This window comes from Tachysurus vachellii, chromosome 5, assembly GCF_030014155.1.
Source record: "Tachysurus vachellii isolate PV-2020 chromosome 5, HZAU_Pvac_v1, whole genome shotgun sequence".
Classification (NCBI taxonomy): domain Eukaryota; kingdom Metazoa; phylum Chordata; class Actinopteri; order Siluriformes; family Bagridae; genus Tachysurus; species Tachysurus vachellii.
Window position 1 is genome coordinate 24536540 of NC_083464.1, and position 13092 is coordinate 24549631.

Below are 13092 nucleotides of genomic sequence, written 5' to 3' on the forward strand. Positions count from 1 at the left end.
GTGCTGTACATAGAGATAAATGAAAAGGAAAAAAGAACACAAATATAAAAGAACACGTACAAATTACCAACAATTAAAAGCACAGGAAAAGAGGTGTGTTTTTAACATGGATTAAAATTCCGCAAACGTAGAAGCAGTTCTGACTGGTGGTGGCAAGTTATTCCACAGCTTAGGGCCCTCTACTGCGAAAGCTCGGTCTACCCTGCGTTGCAGACGAGATCGTGGTACCAGCAAAAGATGACCATTTTGGGATCTAAGTGATCTCGAAGGATTGTACATAATCAAATCAGATAGATATTTGGGAGCTAGATTATTGAGAACTTTGTTGACGAATAGCAGAATCTTGTATTCGATACGGTATCGGACCGGCAGCCAGTGCAAAGAACGTAAGATTGGTGTAATACGGTCTTGTCTGCGGCTACCTGTGAGTAATACTACCTGTGTAATACTACAGCATAGAAAGACATCTTACAATTCTCTGATTTCTTCGACGGTTTTGGATTAGCCACATATCGATGTGTGATGACCAGGTGTCCACATACTTTTGGCTATACAGCATGTATGAATGTACACAGGAAGTCATTCAGGGAGGTTCTCACCACCACTGGTGGATATCGTCGCTGTCGGGCGGAATCCTCGTATCTCCAAAACCGTTATTTTTCAGGAAATTAAAAAAACGCCGTACCTTATCTGCAGTGCACAGGGTTTAGTCCGCGTTGCAGTGGATTGTCTTGCGCTAAATTCCTGTCCTCAGACGAGCACCAGAACTAGCGGAGGTCAAGATTTTTTTTTTCTTTGAGCCCAGTGTTTTGAAGACATTTACCTCAGAAGACGTGTTGATTCGTTGCGACTCTTCTTGAGGAGAAATATGCCACGAAGCTCTCCCGCGGAGTGAGGAAGAGGTGGACAGTTGACGTGTCCAATGGAGTTATGAGATTTGCGCTCAAGCTATTTTCAAGACTTTAGATTGGTTAATAACTTGTAAAAATAACAGACCCACGTGGGGACTGACCAATAGCATCGATGTGTGAAAAAATATGAAATTGACCAAATTTGGACATACGAGGTTTCCGCCCGACAGCGACGATATGCGGGATAGTTTCCTTTACGTGGTTAAATCTAACAGTGCTAGGGCTTAAAAACAAACAAACTGGGGCTTAAGATTTTCAACAAAAAAAATAAATAAATAAACAAAACACAACAGAATGATAAAGCAAATGATGAGGACATTCCTTCTTTATTGCAGAGGGCTACTTCAGATCAATTCAATATAAGCAATAAAGTACATTTGTTTACTAGTTCACTTGCACATGGTAGACACACATCCCCTTTACAACAGCACACTCAAGAGCAAATCTGTTTGCGTTTATGATATTTCAAACAAATCTAGGCTCATACTCCCTGTCCTTTTGTTAGTGTTAAGATGTTAGCTCATTTAAGGTCTTAACACTACACTGGAATTGTAACGATCCTGAAAGTCCTGTACGTAAATGTTTGAGGAATATGGTCCTAGGATTTCAGCATGTGGTGCTCGATTACCGTCCATCACAATCATATACTTCATGTCCCATAATAAAGTGTTCTCGTGAATATAACTCAGTGCAAATCAGACCTCAGCACATTGTGCATTGTGCTCGAAGATGTCTGTGTCTTTTGCGTCTCGTTGGGGCAAATCGACACAGCAAATTTCTCGTTTCTAATCTAATCCAAACTTCCTAATCTTGCATAGTATAGCTCAGTGATGAGCACAGGCACAAACAAAGCTCACTGTAACCCTGCATTACAAACCCTGCGACAGACCCGTTCAGACCGGCCCTTGTAGAAATCTGTTTCACGTAACAAAATATCGTCTCCGTGGTCAATCTTTTTTATGTGCAAAGCTAACAATCGGTGTGAAAGCTGATTATTTATATACTACAAAATCTTTATTCGATCGGTAATTCGAATGTGCGTCGTATTAGTCCCATCCGATGGCACTCGTGCGAACGTAATGCTGAGAAATCCGGTCAAGGATAGAATGTCTTAGCGTAGGAATTACCATGAAATCAGAAAGGTGAAAATCACCCACTATTCCTCTCAATTACATTCTACAGTATTGCTCAAACCCTGAGCTGTGTGCCAAAAGCAGACAGAGCTTTTACACTGATGAAGGGAGGGAACTGTAAGGAACAGTTTGAGAGTTTCTTTGCATGATGCATGCATGATGTCTTCACAAATGTGATCTAAGAACGACAGATCCTTTCGATTTTTTCGAACTCTGACACTCAGAAAGTCTTCCTGCCTGTTGCCTGAGTAGGCAGTAATTTGATATGTCAGTCACACCCCTGGTCTGTTAAGATCTATTCAGAAAAACTGTACAGCTCTTCCTGATTTAAAAAGTGCTTTAGATATTCACTCCGCTCTCTTTTCACTTCTATAGTTCTGTTATTCTCATTGTCTCCTAGTCACCTCTTATGTCATGGCTGGCTTTTCTATTTACTTACTTCCCTGTCATGCACCTGGCTTATTTGTCCTAAAGCTGCATGCTGGGTCTTGAAGCACCCAGGCTTCCATTTGTCTTTTGCCTTAATGAAATTAGTGACCTTCTGCTGATCTTTGGCAAGAAAGCTCAACAAAGTGACTCGCAGGTTCTTGATCGATGGACGATTGTACTCAATACGCGGTCTGTGCGATTGGCCGACTGTAATTACACTCGGTCTTAACTCTCGAACGTGAGATCGAATGAAAAATTATTGTCTAGTAAATTATTGTCACGATACAAAGCTGAGAGAAGGTCTAGAGGTACACACACTCAGCTGCGTACACAGGAGCAGAAACAGGCATATTGAGGATGGTACGATCTGAAGCGTCATCGAAAGCACTGGCACATGACTGAGAAACAAAATCTAAATATGCAGATAAGAGGGATCTGAGCAACCGACTGACACGAGGATGAAACCGTCCCTTACTCGCACTCGTTCTCTCCCAGCAAGCCAAACATGTTCAGTCTGTAGGCCTTGTCTTTTTTATCGGACCTAACGCTATCGTCTTCGTCGTCTCCGTCGGCATCCTCGTCGTCGTCTGCGTCTCTGTCGCCTTCTTCCTCTGGCTCAGAACTTGACTCTTCGTCGTCCTCGTCCCTCTCTCCGTTCTCTTCGCCGGCAGGACTTCTTCCCTGCAAAGCGATGATTTCTGCCAAATGTGGGTGGGATTCCCATTTGTCTAAAGATGTAATTAGTGTTAATTTCATCATTTAATTGAATCTCTCACAAAAAAGACAGCATAAAATATAAAAAAAAGAAAATAAAAAGGGGTTTGCGGCAATGCTACAGCTAGAGTGAGACAGTTAAAATCGTAGGGCACCAGAACTGCTGAACTACCTTAAACAAAGAAATTAAATTAAAGATTATTTTTAACCTTTGTTCTGTGTGTATCCTGGTGGCCACAAGCACAGACATAAGCGTCCGTCTGTAGCCAAGCGCAACAGGCTGTTAGCGGCTCGATAGGCATCATTCCGTGCTGCCTTTGCTGTCTTGTAGCCTCTTCTCTCTGCCCACGCTGTTCATGTGAGGAAGAGCAACAGAAGGGAAGTGTTAATGAGAAATATGTTCTCATTCTCTCAGCAATCAACAGAAACCCTGGTGCCAGGTCATTAACATCTATGTCTGTTTGTGTCTGTAACCGACGCACAGGCAAAACTGACGACATTGACGAGTTTATTTTGTGCTTTATAAATGAAACAAAATTGTGATTCTCTAAATGATAACAACTGGATCCTTTTAATCAGAGCACCGCTAATTCGGTTACCTTCACACACATCCCAGGCTGTCCACTTGTGCGTGTCGGGAGTGTGTAGTGTGTCAGCACTCTGCTCTGGGTGTGTAAGTTTCAGTGTTGACAGGAAAGGAGTGCGCTCACACAGGTATCCCACCGAGCTGTAGGGTTCCTGCAGCTGGGACACTGGGTAAATCCCAGCCAGAATCTGACATGCACAGAGACCAACAGTCACATCTCTGGAAATAGTATTTGCATTTTATATACACATGCATACATACGTGTGTGTGTGTGTGTGTGTGTGTGTGTGTGATTTAACCTGTAGCTGTTTGCTGACTCGAGAAGGGAAGACAAGTCCAGGACAGTCACACAGTTTAACAGTAGGGGTGAGGTAGTACGTCTGGAAATACTTTGTGTGACCAGGAGTCCGAGACACACTCACAACCTTCCTACCGACCAAACTATTCAACACTGAAGATTTCCCTACGTTAGGAAACCCTGCAGGAACAAACAGATTTTTATTACGCATTGACCGCTGAATACACTACATGGCCAAAGGGTTGTAGAAACCTAAACATCAGATTCGAGTGAGGACCAAAGTCTTTTGGTTTTTGTTCCAAACTGAAGATATTTGGGTTTGACATCAAACCATGAACATGAGACATTTCAGCTTATTAGCACAGAATGTCTACTTATGTGAGGGACGATCTACCAAAGCCATTGCACTTCTCATCCCCACCGTGGACTCTCTGTACATCTCATCAGTTATCTAATAACCAGACAACAGCATTAGACACCATAATTAACAGTTACTGCTATTATCTGCAATGCTTTGCAAGTTTATGCGAACAACAGCTTAAATTATCTGTCATCACAACAATTATTTGTATTAGACTCTTCTTTGCACATGATTGCTATTTGAACACCTGCATCTACTGTAAACAGTCCGTGGTGGTGATGAGAGGTGTTTCTCATGATACCTCTCGTTCTTCCTCTTAACTCGATGTACAGTTGTGCTCAAAGGTTTGCATAAGCTGAAAGAAATGGACCTGCGTAATAACGTAGTTGAACTTTCTAAAGCAGGAAAAGGATATAAAAGGATCTCTCAACACCTGAAAATACCAGTCAGTGCTGTTCAAACTCTGATCAAGAGGTGGAAAATAAGAGGTTCTGTTGATACTAAGCCACGGTCAGGTAGACCAAGAAAGATTTCCCTCACTACCGCCAGGAGAATTGTTCAGGACGCAAAGAAAAACCCATACAGGCTGCTCTGGAAAAAAGTGGTGGTGTTGTTTCAAGGAGCACAATAAGGAGTGCTTATTAATAAATAAATAAATAAACAAACAAACAAACAAACGTTACTGTGCCCAGACAAGCATCACAGTTTCTCACAGAGTCATCGTGATGAGAAGTGATGAGACCAAAATTAAACTTTACTGTCACAACCATAAACACTATGTTTGGAGAAGAGTCAACAAGGTCTATGGTGAAAAAGTACACCATCCCCACTGTAAAGCCTGGTGGTGGATCTCTTATGATTTGGGGCTGTTTGAGCTCCAGTGTCACGGGGAAGTTAGTAAAAAATGATGGCAAGATGAAAGCAGCATGTTATCAGAAAACACTGGCAGATAATTTTGCATTCTACAGCACAAAAGCTGCACGTGGGACGATCTCAGATGTTCCGATATGAGAATGAACCAAAGCACAAGGCGAGTTTTGACTCTCCAATGGCTACAGCTGAAAGAGGTGAAGGTTCTGGAGGCCATCACAGTCTCCTGACCTCAATATCATTGAGCCACTTTGGGGAGAGGAACTGGAGGCATTTCACCAAGAAGAATGTGCAGCTCTACCACCTGAGAGAATAAGGACCTCATGCACAATTATTACAAAAGACTGCATGCCATCATTGATGCTAAAGGGGGAAATGCACAATATTAAGAACTAAAGCAATGCAAACTTTTGATCAGGGATTACTTCCTTATTTTCTTTTTTGTTTTGTCCTATAAGAATTAAAATAAATTTGTAAATTTCCAAATTCTCCCAAGGTATGCAAACTTTTGAGTATGACTGTACGAAAATCTTTTAAAACAATCAGGACAATGTGAAAATACTAACAATTTTTTTTTTTGCCCGATCATTTTTGTCTTAATACACTGGACAGTGGACAGTCCATGATATTTTGGGACATTTTTACCTATACAGCCCAATGTGAGAACTCCATCTTTGTAAAGTTCTTGTGTGGGACTGTGCAGCTCCATGGCAACATCGGTGTGGTGTTCCATAAGCACAGGCTCCGTCCCATCGTCACACCATTCGCCATCGTTTCCGATGACCGAAGCATCGCGTTGTATCTTCTTTTCCCAGCTGCTTAAGTCCACTAAACAAAACAAAAAAAAAAACAAATTGGCTTTATTAACATCGTAACCGTAATTCTTTGCTGGACTTAACTGCTGTCACGCGTTGGGTGTGTCTGACCTTTTCCTGCCGTGATCTCCTGACATGCCCTCAGAATGTGGATCGGTCCTCCCGCCTGGCTCCACCCACCCTTCCTCCTCATTCGTTTTTTCTGAAACACTGTCGCAAGATAAAACATACAAAGACAGAAGAATGACTGGAATGCATATACTGCGGTTGACAAATGTTTCCGCGAATAAAAGATGCGTTGTTCTCTCACAGGTGCTGTAAGGTTGTCCAGGGTGTGAAGTGAAGCACACACATTGCAGGTTAGGGAAGCGATTGGTCAGGTAGTGTTTCCATGCCAACACGAGCGGCGCAGGGCAAAGGTCAATCTTATTCAGCACCACGATGACCTGCTTCAGCAGTTCACCAGTGATGTAGTGGTACAGAGCAGGAGGAAACTGCAGCACCTGAAACACGTCAGAGAGAAAAGGCAGATAAAGCTGTGTTATCCGTGTCTGATCCCGCAGTAAAGGAACCGCAAATAAATGGGTTTTTCTCGCAGACTAAACAGGCAAGAAAACAAAAACACTTGTAGTTTAAATGCAAGTGAATGTGAACGAGGTTAGTTGTGTGCGTCTGTGTATAAACGTGCGCATTAGTGTATTCGATCCTTGGTGAGTCACAGCCGGCAGAATTTCAACAGGAGATTGCCGCTTAGTTTAGCATGTGAGAGGAAGCTAGCAACACTTGTACAACCTTTGTATTTTGTTTGTCTCGTTTTTAGAAAACATAACTATGTAAATTTTTCTCTTGATTGTCAGTGGTGTAAAGTAATTAATTACAAATACTCTCGCTACTGTAATTGAGTAGTATTTCTTAGGAATTGTTCTTTAAGTAGTTTAAAGGAGTACATTTTTAGGGCTGTATCGCTACTTTTACTGCGCTATTTTCCCTCAACCTGCCGTCACTACTTTGTTCGTTTTTTCCTGTAAACTGTGATTGGTTAAGGAGAATAATCAGTCTCCTGATTCCCGTCCAATCAAATTGCGGATAGAAAACTTGACTTCAAGACACCTGGTGCCGTGGTTGGCGCTAATTTAGTTTAATCATGGAGGAGGAGGGAGGAAGTGTGGCGGGTGATTCAGTGTGCAACACCTCAAATACACAACTTCTGAATCCTTGGCCATGCCTGAAGGAGTTTTATGCAGTGAAGGCTAAGAAGGGCAATTGTGTCATGTCACCTTCGCCTGCCTAAACCAGGTGAAATATCAGCATTCAAGAGTTCTTCCTCTAATTTTGGTTGCTCTTCAAGTGCTAGCAGGTGAAAATAAAACTGCTGGAGATCTATCTATATATCTATCTATCTATCTCTATATATATATATCTATCTATCTCTCTCTCTCTCTCTCTCTCTCTCTCTCTCTCTCTCTCTCTCTCTCTCTCTATCTCTCTCTATCTATATATATATATATATATATATATATATATATATATATCTATATATCTATATATATATACACACACACACACATACACACACACACACATATATATATTTTTGCTGCAACATCCATAAAAGAGAATGATACTGTAAGCTATATTTTTAATATATTTTTAATCACTCCAGTCCTCAGGTCCTTACACTGGCTTCCAGTTACATTTAGAATAGATTTTAAAGTATTGTTACTCGTGTATAAATCACTTCATGGCTTAGGACCGAAATACATTACAGATATGCTAATTGAATATAAACCAAGCAGACTACTCAGATCATTAGGATCAGGTCAGTTAGAGATACCAAGGGTTCACTCAAAACAAGGTGCGTCAGCATTTACTTATTATGCCACCTATAGCTGGAATCAGTTTCCAGAAGAGATCAGATGTGCTTCAACTGTAGACACTTTTAAATCAAGATTAAAAACACATCTGTTTAACTTTTATTAAATGGGCACTGTGCTGCTTCACAATGACACCACTTTTTATCCAAATCACTTTTACTCCTGTTTTATTCTTTTTAACATATTTTAAACTGTTTTTATCAAAATCACATCTATTTTTTTTAATTGTTCTTTGTTTTTATTATGATTTTATCGTGTGTCTCTTATTTTTACATAAAAATTTTTTTTTCTCTCCTATAAACTGTTTTCTAATTTCTATGTAAAGCACTTTGAATGACCTCTGTGTACGAAATGCGCTTTACAAATAAACTTGCCTTGCCTTGTCTAATTTGCAGGGTATAAGGTGGAATAACATTCATACACCATAATACGTACTACTCAGTACTCTTGAGTACTTTTAAATAGGCTACTTTTTACTCGTACTTCGAGTAGTATTTAGGTCGGCTACTTTTACTCTACTCACACTACATTTTTTGGGAAGTAGTAGTACTTTTACTCGAGTATGATTTTTCAGTACTCTTTCCACCACTGTTGATCGGTTACTTTTCTGTAGTTTAGTAACATCACAAAAAAATAAATAAATAAATAAATAAATAAATTAAATAATAATAATAATAATAATAATAATAATAAGAACCTCTGGTTCATTGGCATATCTGCTATAGTAGTCCAAACGTACGGATGTTCTCATTAAGGGCTAAAAACAATATTCATTCATCTTCTACCGCTTATCCGAACTACCTCGGGTCACGGGGAGCCTGTGCCTATCTCAGGCGTCATAGGGCATCAAGGCAGGATACACCCTGGACTGAGTGCCATCCCATCGCAGGGCACACACACACACTCATTCACTCACGCAATCACACACTAGGGACAATTTTCCAGAGATGCCAATCAACCTACCATGCATGTCTTTGGACCGGGGGAGGAAACCGGAGTACCCGGAGGAAACCCCCGAGGCACGGGGAGAACATGCAAACTCCACACACACAAGGTGGAGGCGGGAATCGAACCCCGACCCTGGAGGTGTGAGGCGAACCTGCTAACCACTAAGCCATGCAGAAAGCAATGCTGTTTCTGGTTAGATTATAAATTGTACTTCAGCATGAGACTTATTGTGAAAAGACATTGATTTAATAAAGTGCTCAATGTATTTGAAAATGAAACAGCACCGATTATGAAAGCTGTTCACCTGTGAGCTGGAGTTAGCCACGGCAATCTACAAGAGCTAATTCTGATCTATAATCAAATCTGTTAGCCCCATCTGCTGACAGAACTCACACACGTGAGAATTAATGAATACTCACTGGGTGTCTGATATCCAGAATAAGCAGGATGACGTCAGACATCTCTAACACTCTCCATAACTGTCTCCATGTCTGAGAAAGAAAAGGAAAAGAAAAATGAGAGTAACAGAGATATAGGTTTATATGAACACACATGAAGGAAAAAAGAAAAAAAAAAGGGGGCAAGAGTAATAAATTCATTACATTTCTTTATACAGAGATGCAGTGGATTAAGAGGCTTGGTGCTTGAGAGCAACTAACCTCCAGATTGTGTTCAAAATGGCTGAGCGAGTTAGGAGGATTCTTGGAATGTAGAGCCTCCAGAAATTCATCAAATGCCTTCTTTTCCTTCCTCGACAGTTCCTCTCTGCGCATCCCATAATTCCAAGAGGGCCTTTGAGGGAAATCCAGGCCTGAAATCATGGAGAATCAAAGCAAGAAAACAGGAAGTTAGAAAAGCAGACAATGTGTTGTGTGCGAGAGCTGAGCGTTTTAGCTTATTAACGTGATTACTATCTTTTCTTCTGGAGGGATGTGTTGTCAAGTCAAACTAGACAATAACAAATATAAAGCAGGGAAACCTTGGTCTTCAGGGTAGATGTCTTTTATGTCCATCTCCAGGTCTCTCTCTGGAACCGCTTGTAGTATTTTCTCTCTGGCTATTTTCTTCCTTTTCTCCACCTCCTCTTTGCTCTCTTTTTCAAAGTGAAGCCGAAACCTGTATAGAAACGTCAGTAAAGCTTTTAGCTCAGACCTGGCCCTGTATTTCCCTCAAGGACATCTGGACCTGCTAGATTAATTTCACCCAGTGGATGCACACAAAAATTCACTGGAAAGGTTCAGCTTTGTCACATTCATTGCATCAGTACAGGTTACAAAACCAAAATGTGAATAGAAAAAAAACCAAAACAAAAATAAAATAGGGTTGGGAATAGTACAGAATCTTCCCTTTCTCTTTCGACCAAACAACAACAGAGCTTGTACTGGGTTCAGATGTCAGATTTGCACGAGTCGCTGTGCACTTGTGTGCTTGTACATGCTCGCTTCTGCCTGAAAAAAAATGCCTTGCTTCAATATAAATGTTCTAGATTCCAACTTTACCCAACAAATGTATTTCAAATTATGGTCAACAATGAAAGAAGCACATCTTATCTAATATATGAAGCGCAAAGACAATGATCAGAAATATTAGGTTACAGTAACACAATGCCCTCCAGAATGATCGATATTTTGGAGCGGTTTTGTGTCTGACGGACAGTGCAATTTAAGAGCTACAGAAAATCTGGGTCGACTTGCACAAACCTAAGAATATAAAGCAACTTCAGGCAAGTTGAAGTGGATCCATCTACAAGTGTGCTTAACTTTGTTATATCACGGTAAGAGACTCAGCGATGTTATTTGCTCCGGGACGAACGTAACAAACTATTGATTCTAAGGGGGTGCAAATAATTTTGAAACCAGCATTCTGGCTTTTATGTTTGAGGGGCACTGTATACGCAACTCAAATTGTGCCAGTGTGTTTAGGTAACTCGAACCGATGGAGCATGCAAATATCTCCTACAACTTCTACCCAGGCACTTCTTGAATTACGGATTTGTCTCTCCAAGTGCTCACCTGTTGTGGTCATGTCGGCTGTCTCTGGTGCCAGGCTGGTTGATCCTGCTTATATCAGTCGTCTCACTGTCAGACGTGTCTGACTGTCCGTCCCGTCCGACTGTTCTCTCTACACTCGCGTTCTGGCTACCATGACCCGAGCCTGTATCACCTGCAAAAAAACACACACACACACTCGAACACCCGCACATGCTATTACAAACGACACGATCCTGCATTCTCCTGACAGCTAAAAGATTCTCCTGTATCTCAGGCATTAAAGGTGGGGTCTCAGATGTTTGAAAGCCAATGTTGACATTTGAAATCACCAAAACAAACACGCCCCTACCCCAAATGGGTCCCACCCCTGTTTTGATAGCTCCGCCCCACACATATACCAGACAAGTATAACCCAGACAAGTATTATGGCAGAACCCCAACAGGTTCTGCCATAATAATATATTTTCATCAATAAATGAACGCAATGAGTAATACTATGGTAATGCAAATGTGTTTTTGTAGTACTGTATGTTGTACCGTGAAAGGTTTATCTCTGTTTCACGCAGAAGACGTTCAGTTCTCTCCAGCGCTGGAAAGCTGATCCTATATTAACACGGGTCCTGCTTCTTGCCTTATCGTAAGACCTTTTTTGCTTTTCGTTTTTATCCGCCATGTCAATGTGTCACTCGCTTTCTACTAATGTCTCACATGAGCACTGAACACTCTCTCCACCCATATTGACAAGACACGCCCCATTCTTCTCATTGGCTACACGTTTGTTTTGATTTTGTTTTGTTTGGTGGCCCGACTCAGTTTTCTGAAGCGTTTCTCAAACAACGGAGACCCCACCTTTAACTTGACACGACTGAAACGAATTTTATTCCCGGATATCTGCGTCGCAAACCAAATCATCAGTCGATATCTCTACTCGATTTGTCTCTCCGTCGAGACCGCTTACGACAGTTGGATCTTTACGTTCCCTGCCAAGGTTACGCTCAAATCCTGAAGACTTCTCTTTGTATTCAGCCATTCTGTAGCATGAACATGTATGGGATGGGAATAAACAGATATACCTGCAGATATACACAAACATACAGTGTTTGATAAGGTGATGGATGTTTAAAAAAAAAGTTTAGCACAGAAAGGAAGGTAGATCTGACAGAAATACTAACTAAACAGGATTTTAGACGAATGTTGTCTTATATCAAGATTAAACCCAAAGGATAGGGAAGTGTTTTGTAACCTTTTCCTGAATAATTCCCTCATTGTTTCCTCTCTTCGTCCTTACATAACAGTGTAGTGAGTCTGCGCACTGTTATTGCGCATAAAGCAAACCTTACTGACTGACAGCTACAGAGTTACACTGCTGAAGGTCTCGGCTTCAAAACACACACATTTCCGAGCGCTTTAATCCGCCATAGTTAAATAATCACACACTCGCTTTTCCAACATCACCACACCCGTTTTGTGAACTCTTTGTTCATAACAATACACGAGTCGAATCTTTTAAAGTGCCGAGACCTTTCGTTCCGTACCCCCTAAAAGAACCGATTCGATTTGAATCCGTTATTAGAAACGTTAAACGCTCGCGCGGTTAGCTCGAGTTAGCTCTGATGGCTAATCCAGCGTCGGCTAAGCTGGACAAAATAAACCCCACACTCACCTCTCTTTTTCTCGCGTTTGACCTGAAGTTGTTTCTTTTTCTGTTTGTTACTAAACGGCTTTTTCCGATGCATTTTAGAATGGATCCTGGTGAAACAGCGCGAGCGCGAGACGCTGTTTTTTTTGTAGCACGTTAGCCGGATTAGCTCACTCGGTGTTTACACTGAAGTTTCTCGCGCACGTTACTTTTTTCTACGACGCCAAACGAGATGGCTCGTACCACTCGATTTAGTTCGTTTTTTATCTGTACGTATCATTAATGACACCGTGGTACAAATAACACGTACACAGAAGTCGAATTTTTCTGATTCTAACTCTGCTAACAGAATTACACCCCCCCCTACACACAAACAAACAAACAAAAACAAACACCCCCACACAATGATGAATGGTAGCGTCCGTTCGTTTAAAAACTCAAGCGGCTCTCGAACTCCGCCAGTCTGTGGGGAGCAAAGCGGTTTTTTTTTATTATTATTATTATTAAAGTCGTGTAAAAACCA

General features: G+C 41.2%; 1 protein-coding gene across 1 annotated transcript; it reads right to left on the bottom strand.

The window, feature by feature from the left end:
* Positions 1 to 1218: 1218 nt before the first annotated feature.
* On the bottom strand, positions 1219 to 12919 carry gnl1 (guanine nucleotide binding protein-like 1). Its single transcript, XM_060870719.1, has 12 exons — positions 12594 to 12919; positions 10952 to 11102; positions 9919 to 10055; positions 9599 to 9750; positions 9359 to 9430; positions 6428 to 6620; positions 6229 to 6327; positions 5948 to 6130; positions 4073 to 4251; positions 3787 to 3961; positions 3397 to 3537; positions 1219 to 3201 (listed from the first exon to the last, which is right to left on the bottom strand). Exons 1-12 carry the CDS (start codon positions 12664 to 12666, stop codon positions 2945 to 2947), a joined length of 1812 nt encoding a protein of 603 aa, XP_060726702.1. The 5' UTR covers positions 12667 to 12919; the 3' UTR covers positions 1219 to 2944.
* Positions 12920 to 13092: the final 173 nt, after the last annotated feature.